Source organism: Condylura cristata, unplaced genomic scaffold, assembly GCF_000260355.1.
Source record: "Condylura cristata isolate star-nosed mole 26May11 unplaced genomic scaffold, ConCri1.0 scaffold00011, whole genome shotgun sequence".
In the NCBI taxonomy this organism is placed as follows: domain Eukaryota; kingdom Metazoa; phylum Chordata; class Mammalia; order Eulipotyphla; family Talpidae; genus Condylura; species Condylura cristata.
This window is the reverse complement of record NW_004567112.1, coordinates 17,529,426-17,553,500: the sequence shown is the minus strand read 5'-3', so window position 1 is coordinate 17,553,500 and position 24,075 is coordinate 17,529,426. Positions and strand designations below refer to the sequence as shown.

At 36.4% G+C, this 24,075-nt stretch overlaps 1 protein-coding gene across 5 annotated transcripts in view; it reads left to right on the top strand.

Annotated features, from left to right (window-relative positions):
- BTRC (beta-transducin repeat containing E3 ubiquitin protein ligase) overlaps positions 1 to 24,075 on the top strand; it is a 156,062-nt gene that overhangs the window by 83,117 nt on the left and 48,870 nt on the right. For all 5 annotated transcript variants that reach the window (XM_012723718.1, XM_004680520.2, XM_012723720.1 and 2 more), the window contains one exon: positions 3,629 to 3,718. In XM_012723718.1, the coding sequence (XP_012579172.1) occupies positions 3,629 to 3,718 (90 nt within the window). The remainder of the gene's footprint in view (positions 1 to 3,628; positions 3,719 to 24,075) is intronic.

Sequence of the window (24,075 nt, the reverse complement as noted above, 5' to 3'; positions counted from 1 at the left end):
GGAATCGAACTCATGCGGAAGTGGTTTTAGCTTCTCAGTGCTGTGCTTTAACCCGCTGCGCCACCAGGGAGAGCCAAATTTAAGTTTTTTATATTGTGCTAAATTATGCTGGTTATTGACTAAATTAGGCCCTTAGTTTTGATAAATACCCTGTGGTTTACATAAGAGGCTGCAAGGAGAAGGGGATACAGGAATTCGTATCTATTTTTGCAACTGTTCTGTAAATCTAGAAATTTAAACAATGTTGGTTATAGAGATTACCAGATAACCAGTGTTTTAAGATTTTTTTCTTAATTTCAACACACATAATAGTAGCCAAGGAGTGTTCTGGACCAGCAGTATTAACATCAACTGGAAACTTGTTAAAAATGTAAATTCATTCCTCTCTGGTGTTGCAGTGTGTAAGGATGCAGTACTGCAAGCTAGCTGCAGCCACTTTAGTGCGAGTTCGATCCCTGGCCCAAGAGGTGATCCACACAGTGTGGCAGACCTCTCCTGACCTGCTCTGAGCAGTGCATTTCATCTGTCTGCCTGTTCTGCTCCTCACTGTCTCTGGTGAATCTTCTAACTGCCCCTGTACCTCTGGCTTGTACCTCAGTTTGGTATACATAAATAAATGAATCTTTAAAAAAAATTTTTTTTAAAAAGTAAATTCTTAGAAGCTCTGGGATGGGATCTAGAAATATGTGTTTCAATAGGCCAAGTGATTCTTATGCATGATAAAGTTTGAGGCTCTTAAGACTAAAATGAAATATTTTTATTTATGCTAGAACATTATTAATGGGTTGCTTACTCTTTAAGTATAACCTGTGTTTTTGTATTGTGATTAAATACATATAATGAACATTTGCCATCTTAACCATTAAAAAATGTACAGTTCGCTAAACATGGAGCTTCCCTACGACCCAGCAATCCCACTCCTAGGTATTTACCCAAAAGACACAAAAACACCAATTGAAAAAGATACTTGTACCCACATGTTTATTGCTGCTTTATTTACAATTGGAAAAACATGGAAGCAGCCCAAATGTCCAAAAGTAGATGACTGGATAAAAAAGATGTGGTACATATATACAATGGAATATTACTCAGCAACCAAAAAAAGAGAAACACATGTCTTTTGCAGCAACTTGGATGGAGCTGGAAAAGATCATGCTTAGTGAGATAAGCCAGAAAGAGAAAGAAAAATACCAGATGGTGTCACTCATAGCAGGAATATAATGGACCAGGCGAGAAAATAACAAAAATAATGAACAACCATATACCAGAGACATGTTGTGGAGGTGGAGTGGGGAATGGGATCAAAAACGTGGGGGGTGAAGGGAGGGAAATGCATGGGACTATGGTGGTGGCACACGGGTGATTTGGTGATGGGAAACCCACGGGGATTACAATCGAGATGGAAAAAAAAAATGTGCAAAATGATGTAAAAATAAACTTTTGTAATAAATAAAAAAAATAATAATAAAAATGTACAGTTCAGTGATATTAAATATATTCACATTATTATATAGTCATCATCTATTCATCCTGTAACTCTTTAATTTTGTTAAACTTAAATTCTATACCCATTAAACAAACTTAAACAACAAAAGGAGAAAAAGTGGATACATCATGTTACTAAATTTTAAACTGCATCATAAAGCAACAGTAATTAAAACAGTATGGTATTAGAATAAAAATAGAGATATGCATAATGGAGTAGAATCAAGAGCCAGAAATCAATGTGCATGTATATAAGCACTTAATCCATGATAAAGGAGTCATGACCAGATAATGGAGAAAAGAAGATCTCTAGTGGTGTTGGTCATACTGGACTGTAAAATAATGAAACTGGATCACTTTCTAACTCCATACACAAAAATGAAGACTTGGCTATAAGATGTAAAACCATAAACGGCTAGCAGACATTAAAAAAAAAAAAAGTTCATCACTCCTTATTAGGAAATTACAAATAAAAACTACAATGTCTCATTTCAAACCTGTGAGAGTGACATACACCAAAAAGACTACTAACAATAACTTGGCAAGAATATAAAGAAAGAGAAACCTTTATGTACTGTTGGCGGGAATATAAATAAATTGGTGTAGCCATTTTGCAAAGTTATATGGACTTGCCTCAAACCCTAAAAAAAAAATCTTCTTTGGGTATCCAAAGAAGTCAACTTGAAGAGCTATATGCACTATAATGTTTATTGCAGCATTATTTACAGTAGCTAAGATACAGAAGCAACTTAAGTGCCCACTGGTAGATGATTGGGCAAAGTCATGTATATAAGTAATATAGTTTGTCTTTAAGAAAAGATAATATTTATCATTTGTAATAAAATGGAACTCTAGGATAAATTGAAACAAAACTAGAAAGGTAAATATTGGATTACTTCACCTATATGGATAGTATATGGAAACTAAGCAGATAAATGGACAAAACCAAATGAAAACATTCTAGAGGACATTGGAAACCAAAATGAGATTGTTACTAAAGGTAGAGAATAGAGGATGGGAGTAGGGGTGGAGGGGGTATAGTTAATGGTGGTGTTTTGTTTTGTTTTTAATAGAGGGGGAAAAGTGAGGAAATAACACCTACTTTAAGAAGTATTGAGATTTAAATGACATAATCTGTGTAAAAGACATACCTCAATCATCGGTACTTAATAATTTCTATTTAATAAACCAACTTAAACCAGTATCTCCCCTTTCTCCCAGACCCTGACAACCACCATTCTACTTCCAATCTCCATGATTTTTAACTAAGTATTTCATGGAAGTAGAGTCATATAATATTTACCTTTTAGTGACTGACTTATTTCACTTAGCATAATATCCTCATCCATGTTACAGTATATGGAAGAATTTATTGCATTTAAAAAAATTAACACTTCCATTATGTGTATATGCTACATTTTGTTTATCCATTCATCCACCAGTGGACAAGCTGGATTGTTTCCACATTATTCACAATTTTAGCTGCTATAAATATTGCTGCTATGAACATGGATATACAAATATCTCATCAAGGATCTGCTTTCAGTTCTTATGGGTGGATACCTAAAAGTGGAATTGTTCGATCATATGGTAATTCTACTTTTAATTTTTTGAGGAACCACTACTATACTGTTTTCCATAGCAGCTGTACCATTGTACATTCTCACTAACAGTGCATTCTTACTAAGAGCTCCAATTTCTCCACATCTTTGCCACTTGTTTCCTTTTTTTTTTTTTCCCTGTTGTAACCATCTAGTGGGTATAAGTTGCTGTCTCAGTTTTGATTTGCATTTTTGCATCACTGATGATTGGGGATGTTGAGCATCTTTTCATGTATTTGTTGGCCATTTGTGTATCTTCTTGGGGAAGAATGTTCAGTCCATTACTCAGTCAGTCTCCATTTTCCATACACATACTGAAGCCACTGATATTCACATACCTGTGCATGGGCACATCAGCGGCTCTTGTGGGCTCACTTTCTTTGTTATCCCCCTGGGTCTACCTTAATATTCAGCTACTATAAATCTGAAATTTACATATAGGCACTATCTATGTGTAGATTTTGAGAAATAGTGCAAGATTTAAAATTATATATGACAGTATTTTAATATTTAAATCTATTTCCAAAAACTTCTCTTTACAGACTTATAACAGCTGTGCCAGGCTCTGCTTAAACCAAGAAACAGTATGTCTAGCAGGCACTGCGATGAAGACTGAAAATTGTGTGGCCAAAGTAAGTCATTTTCATCTTCAATAATACTGTATCATGTCATAACAATATTTTATCTATAGCTATCTTCACTCAATATTGATATTAAAAACTATTGTTATTGATTGTTTTAAAAAGAATGCAGCAGACATCATTTGTATACAAAGTAGACTAAGTTGTAGTATCCATCTCATTAACAACAGCAGAATTTTTAAGCTATCCTGATTGCACTCTAGATTACTTCTTACTATTTTACAGTAGCTATGAGTTATAAATAAGATTTGTGCAAGAAAATGCACTCTTTTTACATGTGTTCATAGTTTTAAAGTGTAATTAAGTATGGTGTATACTATTCAAAGATTGGAGAAATGTGCTCTATACGTTCAGTTATTCAGTTATTCACTATTCTTACTTATTGAAGGGCTAATAGAAATAATTGCTTTTGGTAATCTTGACCTGAGTGATACTTAATCTTACATATAAACTCTCTCATATATAAGTATGTATCATATCTATAGCTTCCATACAAAACAACCTTATATATTAGAGACCTAGACTTTTCATATCAACTATGGCTCAAATTTTCCAAGTTCTCTAATTATTTAGGAACTTTGACCTAAATTTAGATATTGGTCATTTTGATTACTCCAGGAGTAGGTGAAGTTCCAATATGAACTCTGTTTTTAAACTTATACTTTACATATTGAAAATCACTGCCTTTATGACTATTCAGGGATTTGTCCCTATTATAGCACTCCCAACTTTATTGTGTTGGGTTGTTGGAAAAGTCATGACCTTTTTTTTTCTATATTTTTTTAAGAAAAAAATGTGTCATAACTTTTCCAGCAGCCCAGTATTATACACTCAGGCTCTCAGTTACTTATTAGATCCAGGCCTGGTGTGTCATCTTCATCCTTTGCAAAAATTCAAAAGATAGCAATATGTTTTCTTATTTCAGCTTTATTACTTTAAAAGTGTTGTAGTCTTATATTGTAGTCACTGTACCTACTTTATCAATTGAAAATATATAAATATAACCATCAGAAAAAATTCGTATAAGAAATGCCAAAATTTGTTTAAAAAGATAGTTAATCAGTTGAATCTTTCAAATTAGAATGCCTTAATAATTTGCTACAAAATGTGGATACTATGAATTACACCTACATACTTTTTAGTTACAAGTTGCCAGTACTAATTTTTTTTAAATGACTTGTTTAGTTATACATACAAGAGCTGGGGTATGGGCAAGAGGTGGGGGGGGCGGAGTGGGAGGGGTGAGAAGATTGACCAGAGACAGTGGGGAGCAGAACAGGCAGATCTGCTGAAATACACTACTGAAGAGAGCAGCAGGCGAGACAGGAGAGGGCTGCTGTGCTGTGTGGGTCAGCTCCCTGACTGGGGATTGAGCTTATGCTGCAGTGGCTACAGATGGCTTTATAGTGCTGAGACTTAACCCTTTGTGCCATGAGCGAGATCCTACCAGTGCTAAATAAAGTCTGTTTTATATCTATCAGTTTGTCCATTGAGATGGAGTGGGGGGGCAGTGAAAGGAGTGGCAGTTGCACTTAATTTGGTTCTTTAAATGTAATATTGCTCCTTTTTGGCCACACTACTCTTTCATCACAAGTGGGTGACTTCTGGCTAAACAAGGTAAAATCTTAGCATGAGCACCGATCCAAGGACAGGGTGACGATTTTAATGAGCTTCTTTGAGTGCTGGCCAAGTGAGCATCTGTTCCTTTTGTTTTCTCCATACTTTGTAAGCCAGGATCTCTAAGCTACAGAGTTACATGTTGGTGTGTATTTGTGTGATACTTTATCCCCCTCCCACCCTCAACTTCAGTGGTGCATGGTTAGAAATCTTCTGGCATCTGGCACAGTGGCATAATTTCTTCTGTGCTCTTGGGTGAGGAATTAAGTGTGCTTACTGCTGCTTATTAGTCTGTTTCCTTTGCTCCCAAATGATGACCCTTTCATCCTGCGCTTGCTTGTTTTGACATTATTCTGACACCTGTATCCTTTCTTCATCTCCTTGAATACCCTAATTCAATAATGATTTCTATCTTTTCAAGTTGGAGCCGACCCAACTGCCTGGCTCCTTTATTAGCCTACATCCTCTCTTGTGGTTTATTGCTTCAGATTTGAGCCACATAATCAGTTGTTCAGTGACAGATAAAAACATATAGATAAAAAAAAAAGTTCTTTTTTGCCTTCAGTGAAGTACAGGAAATAGGGAAAGAACTTTTCCTGTTTTATTTACATGTGTTACATGTGTCTCTTCATCCTTTGCTGTTTTTGTTGGCTTCATTTTTGCTTGGCCTTTGAAAGGTCTGCAAGCTTGTCCCATTTCCTACTCTTCACCTTTGCCCTTAGCTGAATAGTTTCACTTGCTACACTTTATGACTGCAGTGGCTTTTTAACTAGATCGTGCTCCAGAGTGGTCTTGAATGGCCATCTTCTGGTGTGATCATTATGAAATAGTGACACCAACCACTTTTGTTCTCTAGCAACTAATACTAATAAGAGTGACTTTGATTTGAATGCAGATGCTGATTAGAGTCTAAAACCTTATTTTTGAATACTACTTATGTGAGTCTTAGAGAGGACATTAATACTAGTTAGTCCCTTAAAACAGCAATATTATTATGTTCAAATCTCTACAGTACATTGTATGTGATTCTACTTTGCCAGGATATCTTATAATAAGTGTTTTACAACAATACTATAAAAATGAGCCCATTCTTTAGAATAAAAAAGTTGTAGTAGAATCCATAGCTACCCTAGTTTTAATAATGACATTATGAATCCCTAACTTGAAGTATGGGGCCTAAGAAAATATTTAAATATAAAATGGAGCAGGATCATTTTATCAGTATAACTTAATCCAAGTGATATTTGAAGGCTTTGAAAAAATCTTATTTTCCTCAGAAGTCTTTTTACTAATTACAGTCCTGTAGTTCATGAGTTATACAATTGGAACACGATGCCCTCTGTATTTATTGTAGCTTTAAGCGGACAGTCATTATTGACTACCAACTTAGTCTTTAAAATCAATAATCACATTGTACCTAATTGTCATCCTTCACAGTGTTTTTAATTGGTAAAGAAAGCTAAGTGGAAAACTAAAGCGCATAAATTTTTCATGTTATCTTTTTATTGATTTTATTTAGACATTACTGAAAATTTTGGCTTTAATCTTTCCCCTTATTTACTGCCTCCCTGCCCCTCCATTCCCCACACACAAACACTCATACTCATGAACACATACAATTAAAATTGAGTTGTTCAAACACTTTTACCTAGGTTCTTGCCCAGGTAGAAGTTCTTCCTCTTTATCTTTTGAAAACAGTTCCCTTCAGTTATCCTTTGTAGAGGCTCTATATTGTAGTAGTTGCTGTTGTTTTTTACTTGAGACCAATAATCTGTTTGCAACTGACTGAGACAGAAAAATGTGATGTTCCTTTCTACTCACTCCAGATTTTGATAGAAGACTTGTTTTATTTATTTCCAAAATTATATCCGCAGGAAACAAGCTGTTTAAATTCAGATTATGCTGAAGCAAAATGGTCCTGGTATGAGAAGCAACGTGCTGTTTTACGAGCACAGAGTCCCTTTTCTCATAACTGATTGATAGTAAATATTTTCCTGAAGAATTATTGCCAACCATGAACAGTGCAACTGTTTCACTTTTTTTCTGTGCTACTTGCTGTACCAGCCATTGTCGGTAATTAAGATCTACAATTCACAATGCAGACGTTTGCACTTCCTCTGGGTCTGCGCTATTTATAAGGCATTTCAGCTGTTCAGAGTTTCTTTTGAGTTTTAAACTACATGTTAACAGGCTTCTTTAATACACTGTTCCACAAGTAGCATGTCAGATGGTCCATTCTTTTGTAAAGACTCCTCCAGCCAATCCAAATGTTAGCTTTGTAGGGAATATATTAAGATTTAACCATGTCATTGAGGCCAACATGGTTAGAAAACTCTGGAGTATAACATGTTATGCATTAGGCTTATTGCTGTTTCAAAAAGGAAGGAATAAAGTTCAGAAGTAATATTTTTTCTTTCATCTTTAACTTCATGTGAATTTAGTGAGTGTTAATGGGGTTACAGGAAGGTTCTGAAAAACATTAGTAAAGTAACTTTTTCAAGCTCATTTTGATGTAAGAATAGAGTCAAAAAACTTCATTATATATAAGAATTGGTGTGATTGTCAGATTAAGGGTGCTGAGAATCCATAATCTTCTATACATGCATGATATTTAAGAAAACATACATGGCACACCAAAATGGTTCAGCGGATTGACTGCATGTTTTTGTGTGAACAGTTTTAGGAACCCCAAGTAGGATATGCCATTATAGAGGAAAATATAGACAGGAATCTTGGTCTGCATTAAAATAGCTAAAAGTCAGATTCATTTTGAACTATTTTAAGAGTTAATTTTGTAAAAAGAAAGGACGATAGTGAGAATCTTCATGAGTTATGCCCTGGAGTTGGAGTAACTGCTTGTAGTCTCCTTGCTACCTGATCTCATTGTTAAACACATAAGAAAAAGAAATAAGAAACTGAAAACTGTCAACAAAATATGTTTAAAACTACTCCCTGTATGGGAATCAAACTAGTTCTTTTTAAACCTCTTTTGAAGTCAACAGCATTGACCCTGTGTATTCCCCACTAGCCTCTTCCAGCAGAGCAGATCTGCACATGAAGGCAGGGCAGGGTTGCAGTGCTCATTTCTTGATGGCCCTTTGAACACTGAGCTTTTTTTTTTTTTTTTTAAGATTTATTTATTTGTGCATACAGAACTGGGGTACAGGCCAGAGGCTCAGGGGCGGTGAGAGGCTTCACCAGAGACAGAGTGGAGAGCAGAACAGGCAGATCTACGAAGTACACTGCTGAGGGGAGCAGTGGGCAGGCCAGGAGAGGTCTGGCTCGCCATGTGGTCTCCTCCGGGCAGGCGGCAGGCGGGAATCGAACTCATGCGGAAGTGGCTTCAGATTCTCAGTGCTGTGCTTTAACCCGCTGCGCCACCAGGGAGGGCCTGAACACTGAGCTTTTAATCCTTTCCCAAACTGTTGTATTAGCTAAAACCTGAAAGTTTTTGTAGTTCCTTTGAATGACAGTGTTTTCATAAACTACCCTCCCCCTCTTTATGACCCTTTTTTTTAGATAGTAGCAGCAGTGCAACTGTTGAGAACACTGATCTGAGACACTTCAAGAAGCTAGAACCTATTCACATTTCTGTCTAGCCAGCAATCTAGCCAGCAAGCTAATAAAATTGAGTTAGTCTTTGTGGACTGATCTAGATTAGCATGAGCCCTAGTGTCTTCCTCAGTGAAAAAGGAGAAAGGTAGGGAGAGAGAGGGGTGAAGGAAGAAAGTTCTTCATCAAGAATTGACTGCAGTATTGCCTGCTGATGCATGTCGGATCACCCGCACCGAGAGATCACATGGCTTCTCCAAAAGTCAAACGATCAATTCGCCTCGTTTTGGCTCTGTACTTAATGCACAAACAGTGCGATCTGCAGGGCTGTAATTGCATTGTTAGGGCCAAGGAACAAGCCTGTGCCTTTTCAGCAGACAGCTGGCAGGGAGAGAGGCATGTTGTTAGGAAAGAGAGAGGCAAGGCAAATAAAATTACTGCTAACGCTCAGAGATCGGCAGGAGTCCTACTTGCCTAATCTTACCGGTGGGAGCAAGCGGCTGTTGTAATCCAATTATAGCAGCATAAGCAATTTGTTAGACACTCCGCATAATGTAACAATTTCCCAATAAACTCTGACTTGTAATAACGTCGGCAAGAGTCCGCATAAATCTGCCCGAATGGTGGGGGCTGGAGCATTCGGCTGGGGGCTTGTAATTGGCGCCATCAGCACGTTTTGCGGAGTGCAGTATGGTGCAGTCTTTTAGTGCAGGAATTTTAAGGAGAAAAGCATGGCACACGTTTCTTAGAAAAAGAAAAGTGTCCATTAAAGGGGGGAGCAACAAGAAGGGCATATTCTTGCTTCACATTACCTAGGAATCTTGGTGTAGAAAGGAAACAGGAGGAAGCCATGTTTCCTTGTAATTCTGAAGGGGGAGAGAAGGGGACTAGTGGGTAGGTAGATTAAATTCCTTTATTTAAAAGACAGCAGTTTCTATTATTTATGCCCTCCTTCTCCAGCCCTTCTCCCCTATACTATTCAGGTAGCATTTAGGTAACATCTTTACAAAGTGTCCATAGCCAGCTATGGCTAGAAATGTCAGTTTAAATACATTTTCTTCTAGATTTCATCATTTTACTTACAGCAAGAAAATATATTTTCTTTGTGCCTGAAACAAATCTTTTAAAAATAGTACCTCATTGAGTATCAAACCTTTCTGCAGAGTCCTGCCTTCTGCTTTAAGAATACCATCTCTTACTGAAGGGTTTAAAACCTAGCTTGTTGTTTGCTTAGAACATTACTATCCTGCTCATTTTTCAATTCTGAATTATAGTATGAATATGTACACTGCCAGGATTAGTAATACTTCTTGTTGACTCCTTATGTTGTACACAAGTATAGTTTTTTTTTTATTTAAAACTATACCTGTATGATAATTAGAGAAATAATTTTTATTCTTAAGTCATAAAATTTCTGTTTTGGAAAAATATTTGTTGTAGTGTAAGGCAAAATAGAATCCATTATTTATTGATTGATTAGCGTTTTTAGTCACAGAATAGAGTTTCTTATTTACACAAGGTATGTAGAAGGTGAAGAGTGCTCATAGATTTGAGTTAGTAGACATATTTTAATGCTCCTAAGTGTGTATTAAATGTTATCAACTTTCTTACGCCAACCCAACTCTTCAGTGTTGTTAATTTGTGTCAAGACAAAGCTTCTGAAATAAGAACAGTATTCTTCAAAATATCATGTTGCTGTGAGTATTATTACAATAAATATTTGCTTCTGTATAAACATTTCCTTCTCTGAACCAAATGCTGCCTTGTTTGACTAGAGCTACATCAATAAGCTGCAGTGCCTCTAATAAAGCCACTCAGTGTCTGGATTTAACTAATGGCTGATTTTCATGGCTTTGACAGTGAGCTGTGTGCGTTATTTTCTCCTGATATTGTAAAAATAATGAGAGCAAATTAGAACAATCAGTTTACACAGATAGCTCCTGATTGGAGGCGATGGGCAATATGGCAGCAGGTAATCCATCTTCGGGCTCCTGTCACATTAACTTCAGCAGTGTGAAAAGATCAGGTGGGGTAAGCAGGGATCCTGCCCAATCAGAACACTGAAATTAATGAGAAGAGCATTGTTCTGTGATCAACCTTTTAATTAGCAAGGCTGGAAATAGAGGGAGTGACGAAGGCAGAGCACCACAACTGCACTGGGCCAGGCACAGGTCCCGAAGAGGAAATAAAAAGAATCTGTGGGTTTCACATTACACTTTAATGTTATATACTGACATTGTATTTCCATTCTAGAGCTGTTTTATAGAAATGCTGCCTGCTTTTTACAATAACATCACATAACATCACAAATACGGTTGACAATAGCTGTAATTCTACAGAGATTATTTAGGATTTTGATTACTTACACAATCTTTGGCATTGTATTATGCCTTTTAAAAATTAGGTAATCCAAGAAATTTTTTAAAGATTTGGTTTATTATTCCCCACTGTTCTACCTCTCCATTTTAGTTTTCCTTGCAAGTAACATGAAGAGTTTTCTGGTTTTGAATACTTATGTCACTTGGAGTTGTTTAAAAGAAGAGCAAAATCTAAGCAATAAACTATGGCATATTTAAATTATGTTCCTTTCCTGATTTTATTAGGAAATTTACTGTCTCCCTCCCACGCCCATCCCATTGACTTCTCAGTGTTAGGGGTTGTGTTATTTCAATTTATATAATTGAAAATTGAATATCAATGAAGTGTGGTGTTTATAACAAGAAGATGGGGTGAAAATCTATGCTGTAACTAAGACTAAAGGCTGATTCATCCATTTAAAGTTATACAAAATTATAACCTTGGTAATCATCCCTGTAATATTAGAAAATATGTTATAAGGCTATAGAAGATATTAAGGAGCCAGATTCCCTGCCAAATAAGTCAATGCCAAAAACAGGTGAAGTGTTTTTGCTACACTTTAACTTTGGAAAAGTATATGAAATCATCAAGATGTACATAGAGTATTTTTGTCTTTATACCTTGAGCTCAGTGAAGCAAGTCATATTATGTAGACTGTGTCAGTAAACTTGGATATCTTTCAAAGATATATAAAATAAATGTTTTCTTGGTGTTAAAAGCTTGTTGACTTAGGTATTTATTTAAAATAACTTCCTAAGCATTTATAAAAATCACAAAATTCAGTTTTCAGGAAACAACTGAGTACGGAATCAGCAGGAAAGAACTTCATGGAATGAAATATTCGGGTTAGACATAAGGTGATCTGTTGTTTTCCTAGTTAATAGGATATTCTTCAGAATATGTATAACTAATGAAGATTGTAGCTGTGCAGCCCTGAGATTCTCTATTTATAGAATATAAGTCCACTACTAAACCTCTATACAGAATTCATAGAACAAAGGCACTTCACCTTCCCCTAGGACCTAGTTCCCTACTCTTTTTATCCCCAGAATTCTTGAGCATAGCTCTTGGAATTTCTTCAGAAACCTGATTTTTATTGTATTTTTAGACTGATAGTGAACTTTCCCTGAAAAAATACTCATTTAGATGTCTATGTATCAGTTATTTTAGCATGTGACTTTAAACACTAAGTAGGCTCTGGGACTTTCCCCCTAACACTCTTTATGAGAATGGTGCTATTGTGCACATTAATATTTCAAAACCTATTGTTAGAAGTTTGCATTATACTTTTCTGCATTCCATAATCTGGAAGATATATTTTTTATTCTTATAGCTTTTAATGGATTTTAGTGACTGTTCATTCTCCTTTCTCCTACTTTTGACAGTTTCAGAAGCCTGTGCACATAAACAGCCTATGAACCAATATGTTCTTAGTCAGATGGTGTAAATAGATCACTTACAAAGCTTCTGAAACCTGATCGCTCCTTTAAACTTTTCTGTATACTTGAGCTCAGGATTCATACATGTAAAATTTTATTCTTACATCCTGACTTCAGCTTCTTACAGCAAATGGTCACTGAATTTAAGTGACTATTCCACTATTTAGGTTTCTACCAAAATAAATTGTATTTTCTCTATTTCCTATGATTTTGGAATTCTACCTGACTTCATAGTCTTACCGATAGTTGTACTTATCATTAGAGTTCTTTTCCAGTTACTATTTGCTTTTTTTTGATCAGTATTGAAATAGATCCCCCCTTTCTGAAGGCATCTTTATTTTGGTTATTCTAATATTTATAGAAATGCCTAACTAGCTGAATGATTTATAAGAAACTCCTTTCTAATTTTTTTTAAAGTCTATTTATGCATACAGAACTGGGGTATGAGACAGAGTGAGGAGCAGAGTAGGCAGATTGACTGAAATACTCTGCTGAGGGGAGCAGTGGGCAAGACAGGAAAGGAGCCATGTGGGTCCCCTCCTTGGCCTCAAATTGAACCTATGCTGCAGTGGCTGCGGCTGGCTTCATAGTGCTGTGCTTTAACTCATTGCGCCACCAGGGAGGGCCCAATCCTTTTCTAATTTTTTTTTAAAGATTTATTTACTTATGCTTACATAACTGGGATACAAACCAGAGGTGCAAGGGTGATGACAGGATTCACCAGAGACAGAATGGGAGCAGAACAGGCAGACTGACAAGTACACTGCTGAGGGGAGCAGCGGGTCGGGTCAGGAGAGGCCTGCTGCACCTTGTGGATCACCTCCGGGACTGGGGATTGAACTCACACCGAAGCGACTATGGCTTGCTTACAGTGCTGAGCTTTAGCCTACTGTGCCACCCAGAAGAGCTTCCTTTTTTCCTTTTCTAAGAAAGCTAGAGTAGCCAAATCACCTAAATTCTACTAACCCCAAAACTCACCAATAGGCTTCACTGTCAAGAAATTTTCATTAGTCTAGTTCTTACTTATTTAAACATTTTAAGTATGGATAGTCAAATCTCTGAGGCTAGGTATAATCCTGTCTATATCGCCACATCTCTAGTCCTTGATTTTTAGTTTTGAAGATGTTCCTATATAAGGAATTGGAAAATATCCATTTTCTTTCCCATATTTCTTCAAGATAGAAGACTTACCTTTTTTTGTTTTCCAACTTTGTGTCAAAAAAATTTGAAGAGGAGAGAGACTACTTTAATATTTACTAGTGCTCTGTATTTAAGCCCTATGGTGATATCTAGCTGTGTTATCCATTTCAGTTCTAATGTAAAACTGATTAGGTGAATTGTATTACCCCTATTTTACAGATAAGGAACCTGAAGCTTAGTAAATTTAAACCTTCCCTAACTTTTTATATATCTGTTGTATAGTTGAGTTTTGAACTCAGATCTCTCTGACTTCAGACTCCTTATTCTACTATCCCTGTTGCCTTCTGAGTATTTGGAGGCACTCTGTGTCCACCCCACCATTATATTTGATTTCACACTAAGAAGCATTTGTAACTTTTATCTACTGGATTTCTATAGCACTTTTGACATCAAGCAAATATTTCTCCATCTTCCTCATCCCTCCTCACCCCTTTACTACTTGTAAAATATCTTATTTTTTTAAAATAAATAATATAATAGTTTATTTTTACATCATTTTGTGCATTTTCCATCTCAGTTGTAATCCCTGTGAAGATATCTTATTCTGACTGAACTAAGCTAATCAGAAAACGTAATTATATCTATTCTGGGTTACTTAGTCAATAATTGTGTTATGTAACTTTAAATGTTTACTCAACCAAAGAAACCCATCACACAATAAGCCTCTGAAGAAGGTAATTTGTAGAGTGGGAATCATGGAAGGATTATCTATTGTCTACCATGTGCATTTGTTACTTGTTAAAATAAATTGTGCAATTATAAAAATGTTTTAAATAAATAAATGCTTAACTCACTTATAATCACCTGCCTTCAAAGACACCAGTCTTTGAAGATTCTAAAATAACCTTCTCACTCCACCTTCCATTGTCCTACAAAAAATGAATGATGCAGTATAGGGGATCAAGAAAAAAATAACAACAACCAAAAAAGCTACAATAAAACAAACAAAAATAAACAGACAACTGTAAGTTGGAGACATTCTGCAGGGGAGGGAAAGGAATCAAAACAGGAAGAGCACAAGGGACTGCGGTGATGGTGCACAGGTGAATTGGTGGTGGAAATTCTTTTTGTTTGTTTGTTTTATTATTATATTAGTTTATTTTTACATATTTTTGTGGTTTTTCATCTGGTGATGGAAATTCTATGGGGACTACACCTGAGAAAAGAAAGCAGACATTGTAAGGAAAAATAAATATATTTTACATAAAATAAAATGAATGGTTCAGTGTGAGTCTTATACAGCTAGGTAAAGGTATTGACTCATGGCCCTCCCTGGTGGCGCAAGGGGTTAAAGCATAGCACTAAGAAGCTAAAGCCACTTGCGCATGGGTTCAATCCCCGCTGGCCCCCGAGGTGACCACATGGCGCAGCAGACCTCTCCTGACCCGCCCGCTGCTCCCCTCAGCAGTGTACTTCGTTGATCTGTCTGTTCTGCTCCCCACTCTGTCTCTGGTGAAGCCTCTCACTGCCCCTGCACCTCTGGCCTATACCCCAGTTCTGTATGCACAAATAAATAAATCTTAAAAAAAAAAAAATTAAAAAAAAAAAGGTATTGACTCATATCTTAGTACTTGTTTTAGAAGTTGTTTTTCAGAAACAAACTTTTATATTATAAGAATAAAACTGTGGTCACCCTTATTAAGGTGGGGGTTCAAGTTCATTTGTAAGATAGTGGATGAAATTACACTTTTGGTGGTGATCATAATGTAGTATATTCAGATCTCAAATTATAATGTTTTAGGGACCTTCCTGGTGACCTGGGTCCAACTTTCAGCGATAGCCACTACAGCCTGAGTTGAATCCCTTGCTATGGAGTTAACCCGCATATGGTGCAGCAGACCTCTATTGTCTTGCCCACTGCTCCCCACCCTGTCTCTGTGAATCCCCTCACCTGTGTGTATCTGGCCTACACCCCAGTTCTTCAGTGTAAAGATAAATTTTTTTTAATTAAAAAACAATTTATCATGCTATATACCTGAGCGCTATGTGACATTATAAACCATGGTTACTTCAATAAAAAATTCAAATTCAAAAAAGTTTTTTTAGAATACAGATCTCATCCTGCCATCTGTGTCAGTATTTTCCAAGTAAGCACATATTGACAAGCAGTAATGTTGAGATGTTTCTAGAAGAATGAACATAAATTTAATTATGTTTTATACCTCAGACGTTACTTCTTAATTTTACATTTTCTTGGAATATCTTGTAGCAAAAGAGATTTAATTTTAAAAGATTTTTTTCAAAACCTGGAGGAAAGGCAAAGGGGAAATATAGCAAGAAAACCATGTTTAAAAGAGATGGTTCCTGCAGTGTTAACTATGAAGTGTGTAGCGTGACTCTGTAATGGAATATCATGGCAGGGGGTATGATACTGTAAATAAGATGAATATGCCACTTGTGGATTAATGGGCAACCTAAAGAGTGGCTTTATTTACATCTTATGTGTAAGGTTCATTTTTAGTTTGTGTGTTCTCTTATTGTTGTAACTGGAATACTTAAAACCTGACAATTTAATTAGGAAACTTAAAAATCCATTCCCTTCAATCTTCACACATACGCACATACGTGCTCTTGCTCTCTCTCACAGTAGAACTAACATGGTGTCATTTTAGACTTTAAAATTGATAGGTTGAAGGCCCTCCCTGGTGGCGCAGCGGGTTAAAGCACAGCACTGAGAATCTGAAGCCGCTTCTGCATGAGTTCAATTCCCGCCTGCCCTGGAGGTGACCACATGGCGCGGCAGACCTCTCCTGACCCGCCCGCTGCTCCCCTCAGCAGTGTACTTCGTTGATCTGCCTGTTCTGTTCCCCACTCTGTCTCTCACCACCCCTGAGCCTCTGGCCTGTACCCGAGTTCTGTATGCACAAATAAATAAATCTTTAAAAAAAAAAAATTGATAGGTTGAAGGAAACTTATTTTTCTTTGGTAATACTTCAAGAAAAGAGGTAGGTCCAAGAAATACAATTATTGTTGTAGGTATAGATAGCACATGTATTCAAGATTCCATTTGCTGTGATCATTCTGTCAATATGGGATACTTTTCAAAGATTTGGATTCTTAGTAATATCAACTTGAATATATTTAGCTTGGGACATTTTAGGAGGCATGGTTCAACATTACACATGAGAAATGCAGTAAGAATAAATTCTAAGTGAGCTTTCTATAAGTCAACTGTTTAGGTTACTATTGATTGCCAATTAATACTTTAATTTATTGCTCTTGAAATTTCAGATGTTTGAGATTTAAATTATTATCTGTTTCTGCTTTCCCTCAATTCAGAGTATCTATACAGGTCACTTATGAAAGGCAAATTGTATGTAAAAGTAAATTACCTTCATTGAAGAGTTTGAATAGGGCTGACTTTTCACTTGCAGTAAACAGATTCTCAAATTATATTTGTTGACTCTGACTTCTAAACCAAAAAAATATGAAATACATTTTGAACATATTAAAACCCAAAAATTGTGTCATCAAATTTGACAGCCATTTCATTCCATTACTTATTGAATACTTAGAGCATGTCAGAAACTGGGCTAAAGGTTTCATATTCATTCTTACTAAAATCTTCATAGCATTCTAAGTATACAATCACACTTTACATAAAAATAAACTAAAAAATCAAGCACTTTGCCCAAGATATGTTGCAAAACTGAAATTTGAACCCACCCTATCACTGTGTACTTTGAATCACTGTCTTGTGAATTTTAGTACATACAAACTCTAGGGTAAACTATAGCAAATGGTGGATTATCTTAAAAGTTGTCTATGGCACTTATGAACATTAACAATTTACTAATAAGCCAGGATTTGGAAAACATAACGTACACAAATCATGTAAAATCTTGATACTGTGATACATTTTAGGATATAGTCTCATGCACTTGCAGTATTTTCCTTCTCAGCATTCCATTTGAGATGGTAAAATTAAAAATACTCAACTAGCAACCACAAGAGTAAAATGTTCATTGAACCTTGTAATCTCTTGCTGTTTGTTAGGCTTTTCTTTTGTGTGTAATAAAACTGTTACTTAATTAATACCAGGGTTCTGAAGCCTTTGGATGACACAAAAGACAGACAAGTGGGGAAGCCAAGAGGCAGCATCAGATAGCTTTACTGTTGTGTTAATTTAGCTCTCTCCTTATTCTAGTTCATAATGTATAGCTCCGAACAGATACTTGGTGAACTGAAAGAAAAGTAGTGAATCCTTTCTTAGGGAAAACACAATTTCATGATTAAGGCTCTCTGTAGGCTCATGCATCACTGTTTTTACATATTTCACCCCTAGTTTAAGCTGCCCTTGGAATGAATGGTGGCTATGTTATTGTGACCAGCAGCTATAATGCAAAACCAAACTAAATAGTGAATAGGCATCATGGCTTCATGGTACATGCAGAAAAATCCGGGACTAAAGTCCATGGCATACAGAAGGATACTTGTGTGTAGCCGGAGCATGAGAGTGGAAGTTGTACTGACTTGTGTTGATCACCATTTAGAATTTTTTTAAAAAGGTAAAAATTTACCTGAAAAGTTTAAATTTTCTCTAATTATGAACTGATTTTTTGAGAAACCCATATCCTTTTTTAAGATTTGTTCATACACTCACGAACTGGGGTCTAGACCAGAGGCAGGGGGAGTAAGGAGATTCACTAGAGATGGAGTGGGGAGGAAAACAGGTAGATCTGCTGAAATACAGAGGTGGGCGAGGCAAAAAATGTATATGTCCCATGTGGGTCAGCTCCCTCGCTGGGAGTCAAACCCATGGTGATGTCTGGCAATAGCTTGAAAGTGCCGAGACTTTAGCCCCTGCACCACTTATGAGGCCTGTATTTTTAGAATTTACTTTTAAGATTACTTCTTTATATTCTCTTCATTTTATTCTCTCATTCTCCATGATTCAAAGAATGTAATTTATTAGATGATATTATATTTGTATTAATTTTAACAAGAGTATTGAAAAGCAGTTCTTCTTTCAGAGTGGGGAAGATTTGAAATACAACAATGAAAAATGAAGTCCTTTTTGATTTCTGGCTGTATTCCAGATGCTTGTGCATATTATAATCATAGAACTTTTCAAGCCTGTTCAGATTCTATTTGGATCTCATAGGATCACAGTATCTCATTTAAAGTATACTTTCTGGTTATATCCAAATGCAAACTAGATATTGCTCAGTGGAAGCACTAATACCATAATTTCCAATGGTTAAGGTGTTGTGGCAAAGGGAATTTATAAACACGGAAAAAGAGTACAGGCTTCAATTTGAGTTGGTCTCTATTGTCCAGACATGTGTTTAATGCTAATAAATACTTGTTTCAGAGTTAATGGAACTAGGTTAAGTGTTTAAAGCCAAACCTTTCTCTTCTCCACCAGTAGAGCAAGGTTCTCCTAATTGACCTACTTTGGTCTTTAGGGTACTATAGGTACAGTGGATATGCAGCTATGGAAAGAGACGGAAAGCAACATGAAGACTAGAAGAATTTTTTAGTAGAAAGTGCTTGGTAGCATGTTTCTTTGTTGGTGAGACATAATGTTGCCACAAATCATGAATAAATATTCTGAGTTCTGTAATATTATAGCAGTTATAACCATTTTTAAGCCTCCTTTCTAAGTAGATATTTCTCTCCTGGCTTTCTGTATTGTGAACTTTACAAAACTGGCTTAGGCAGCCTATTAATTATTCATATCATAGCAACAATTAAAGCAAATTAAAAATAAAAATCACCATATTGCATTTAACTGTGGGCAGCACCAAACTGTGTCAGCGCTGTAAGGGCCTGTGGTGTTTTCCTTAGTTAAAAGTGCTAGAGGGAGCTCTCGCCTTGTTCAGAGCAGTGGCATGAGGGAACAATTATCTGTATGTGGCCATAGGGTAGCAAGTGAAGAGAGGCTAAGACTCTTCATGACAAAATATTAATCTTTTTTATTAGAACTCCCTGTTTCCTTGTATTAGAAATTAAGAGCGAGGCCTGTCTGTCTGTAACCAAGCAACACTTTATTCATCCTTCTTTATGAACATAATCACCCCCTTCAAGTACACTATTTAGGAGTACCTGAATTTGGCATAGTAAATTTCCACTAAGTGAACACACCTGTGTAACTGTCCCTTTGGGTTTTTTTGTTTGTTTTAAGAAAAATATTACCAGAAGCTCATTCCTGCCCTCTTTGTCACTCTCCTCCCAAACATCATGTGTTAGTTTTGCCCCATATAAATAGGACAGAGGACTTGCTTAAAAAATATAGACTGTGAATGGAATCATTTATATAAATGAAGTTGTTTAGTGTATATTCTTTAATGTCTGACTTATTTCAGTCAACATGTTTTTGTGAGTCATACTGTCATTTATGGTTGTGATTTATTTACACATTTTGTTACAAGTGATCATTTGGAGTGCTTTCTAATTTTGATAACTACCAAAACAACTTTGTATGTCTTTTGGTGAATATGCACAAAGGATGCATGTTGTACTGGGTATGTAACTAGGAGGGGGATTGGAATTTCCAAACTAGTGGTACCAGTTTACACTCACCAGCAGTAAATGAGAGTTCCATATTCCATTTCCTCACTAACCAGTACTTGGCTTTTTCATTCTGTTAATATGTAACAGTATCATTTGTTTTGTTTTGCTTTGATTGTGTTTTAAAAAAAAAAGAACAAAAAAATGTATTTATCTCAACCATTTTTAAATATATAGTTCAGTAGTGTCAAGTATAAGTATATTCACATTGCTTTCACATTATGGCTTTTAATTTAAATTTCCCATAACATTCAAAATTGAGCATCTTTTTTTTTTTTAAGTTTATTTATTTATGCATGCTAGAACTGGCATACAGGCCAGAGGTGTGGTGGGGGTGAAAGGATTTACCAGATAGAGTAGGGAACAGAACAGGCAGGCAGACTGAAATACACTGCTGAAGGGAGCTGTGGGCAAGACGGGAAATCCGCCTTACCTTGTGGGTCAGCTCCCTGGCTGTGGATCATCATCGGATCATCAACAAATGCTGGGAGTGCTGCAGGGGATAGCTTCATAGTGCTGCTCTTTAACCCCTTATGCCATCAGGGAGGGACCAAAATGGAGTATCTTTTTATATGTTGATTGACCATTTAGATAAGGAAGTCTCTGTTCAAGTATGCCCATTTTTCTTTTGGGTTTTATGTATTTTTTCTTAGTTATAAATTCTTCTCTGACATAAATGTTGCAAATATTCTTTTCTACCCTGTGATTTGCCTTTGTAAGTGAGGTCTATTGATACAGAGGTTCTTAATTTTAATGTAGGTGAGTTTCTCAGTATTTGTTTTACATAGAATGTTTACTATTTGAGAAATTCACATCTAATACGAAGTCATAAAAAGACTAATGTTTCCTTCTAAATTTTTTATTTCACATTTAGATCTACAAGCCATTTGATTTTTGTGTGTGGTGTTAGGTAGAGGTGAGAGAACCTCCTTACCCTCCTCCTTTTTTTTCCCCAAATGTGATAATTCAGATGACCCAGCACCATTTGTGAAAGTGGGTATTTCCCATTATGCTTCATTGTTTCCTTTGTCATAAAGTACATGATCCTGTATGTTTTTTCAGATCTGCAGCTCTGCAAGCAAGCCCTCCTGTTATAGGGCACCTCAATTCAGAGAGAGGCACCCCTGAGGCCTCAAAACCTGCCTGCTCTAAGTGGGTTCTGCCATCCGCCACAACAAGACAAAACATATAAAGCTTTAATGAAAAGTGACTTTAATACAGTGAATATACAATATGGAACACAAAGAATGTAACTTCTAAATCAAACACCTGAAGTTACCCATCCCCTCGTGGGCAAAAGTCAACCCAAAAGGGATTGGCCCAAAGCAAGGCCTGAAAGCCTGCCACAAGACTAAAGCACCTTCTGGCCGGGACCCATGGAAAAGGGTCAGAAATGGCCAGACAAATCTGAGAGGAAAAGAGCAACATCAAAATCAATATAAACACTGCCATAGTCACCTCCCTACAGGTATCTCACCCACATCTGCCTTAACCAGTCCAGGGTCAGGAAACAAGCCCGGTTTCTTCATCACATGTTTGCTGCTCCATGTGGCTTCCTTAGGTTTCCTTCTCCATCTGCCTTCCTTCTCTCTTCTTCTCTCTCCTTTTTCTCTGCTCAGTTCCACCCTCCTTCTGGGTGGGGCAGGGAACCTGGAACTTCCCTTCTCCTAGGGACCACCCAGTTACACTCCAACTTGGTGGTTGTCTTTCAATATTTGCTTGGTTATTCTTGGCCCATTTGCATTTCCATAAAAGTTACAGAACCAACCTGTCAATACTTACCATCTGTGTGACACAGATGCACTTGCATGTGGAAAATCCTCAATGTATTTTTTAAGTAGGGTAACTCAGGACACACAAAAATACGTTTAACTTATAGTTTCTGATTTATGCTTTCAACCGTAACTTTTGAGCCTTGGCTCTAAAAAACTGCTCTCATAATCTAAGTCACATCTTAAAGTTGCTTTCTTTTCATTATACATCTCTCTCCAATTATCAGTCCACTTTCCAGCCTTACTTAAAATATGTAGGCCCCTAGGTTGCTCACTCTTAAATAAACCATGGCAAATGACACCACAAATTCTGTTTGTAAACTTGCAATGAACATAATCTTTCAAGTAGAAATTGAGGTCTACTTTTTTCTATATTCATTTATTTATTTTAGTAGCTAATACGCCACCTAGACCCTAAGGATACTTAAGAGTGTTTAGAATCTGAAAGAAAAAAGGTCTCTAAGCAAACTGTAAGCTATAATGCTGAAAATTAAACTGGCAGAGAATAGCAGCCATTTGATCATGGACACTGTAACCTTGACAGTGCATTAGGGGATCCCAGTAGGTTTTTCCATATCTATTTGCAGAATCTTTGTGTAGTCATTCTACTTTGATTTGGCCCTAAATAAGATAAGTTGGTGTGTTGAATTGATAAATTGTTTCTTAAGATTTGTTTATTTATGCATACACCTCTGATAGAGGCCAGAGGTACAGGGGCAGTAAGAGGCTTCACCGGAGACAAGAGTGGGGAGCAGAATAGGTAGATCAACAAAGTACACTGCTGAGGGGAGCAACAGGCCAGACAGGAGAGGTCTGCTGCTCCAAGTGGATCACCTTCAGAGCGGGGGATTGAACTCACACTGAAGCCGCTTCAGCCAGCTTGCAGTGCTGTGTTCTAACCCATTGTGCCACCAAGGAGGGCCTAAATTGATAAAATTTTTTGCCTTCATGTGACATAAAGGGATTTGATGGACAGGCTTATTAATTTATGGAAATTTTTCTAGAAAATCTTAAATACTACAAACTATAGAGAGTAATGAATGGGAAAATAAAAGTAAATATGAACTAAATGCGGTATATTGTGATAAAACTTCAAGACGATATTATTAGGGCATCCGAGCCTGGTGTCATCCATGAAAGTAGTAAATTAAAACTCTTAAAGCTTTAGATTCTTAACTGTAGAATGTTTTAGCATGCAGAAAAGTCAGAGAATAATAATATTACCCATATACCTGTCATTCAGAATTATAGCTTTTGTTTGCATTAAAAATTCAATTTTTGCAGAAAAATTTTACTTAACTTTTAGAATTTTAGAATATATTGCTTATATATAGTATTATAAAAACCTAAAAAATATTATAAAGATTATCTTTTCACTTGACATATATACTTAATCTTTAATATGTTATATTAAGTCTTGCATAAGGAAATGCTGAATCATATACTCAAAAATATAAAAGCCAGGCTGAATCTCAGATTATCTGGTCACCCCCTCATTTTGTAGATGAGATCCATGGCTGTAGAGACATACCCAGGATCTCATAGCTAGTGGGCTAGCTGGGCGTCTGACTGGGTCATCAGGCTGCTACACTTTCATTGGGAGGCTGTTTACATTGTAGCAACTATAAAAAAAAATTTTTTTTCTTAATAGTTTGTTTCCCTGTCTTCAAATTTTACTGCATGTTTCTTAAGTAGAAATAGAGTAACTTCAGAATGTTCAACATATAAAAAAAATTCATGGAAAAAGTTGCTGCCCCCAGAAAGAGAAAGAAAAATACCGGATAGTTTCACTCATAGCAGGAGTATAATGGACCAGGCGAGAAAATAACAAAAATAATGAACAACCATATACCAGAGAGACATTTTGTGGGGGTGGAGTGGGGAATGGGATCAAAAA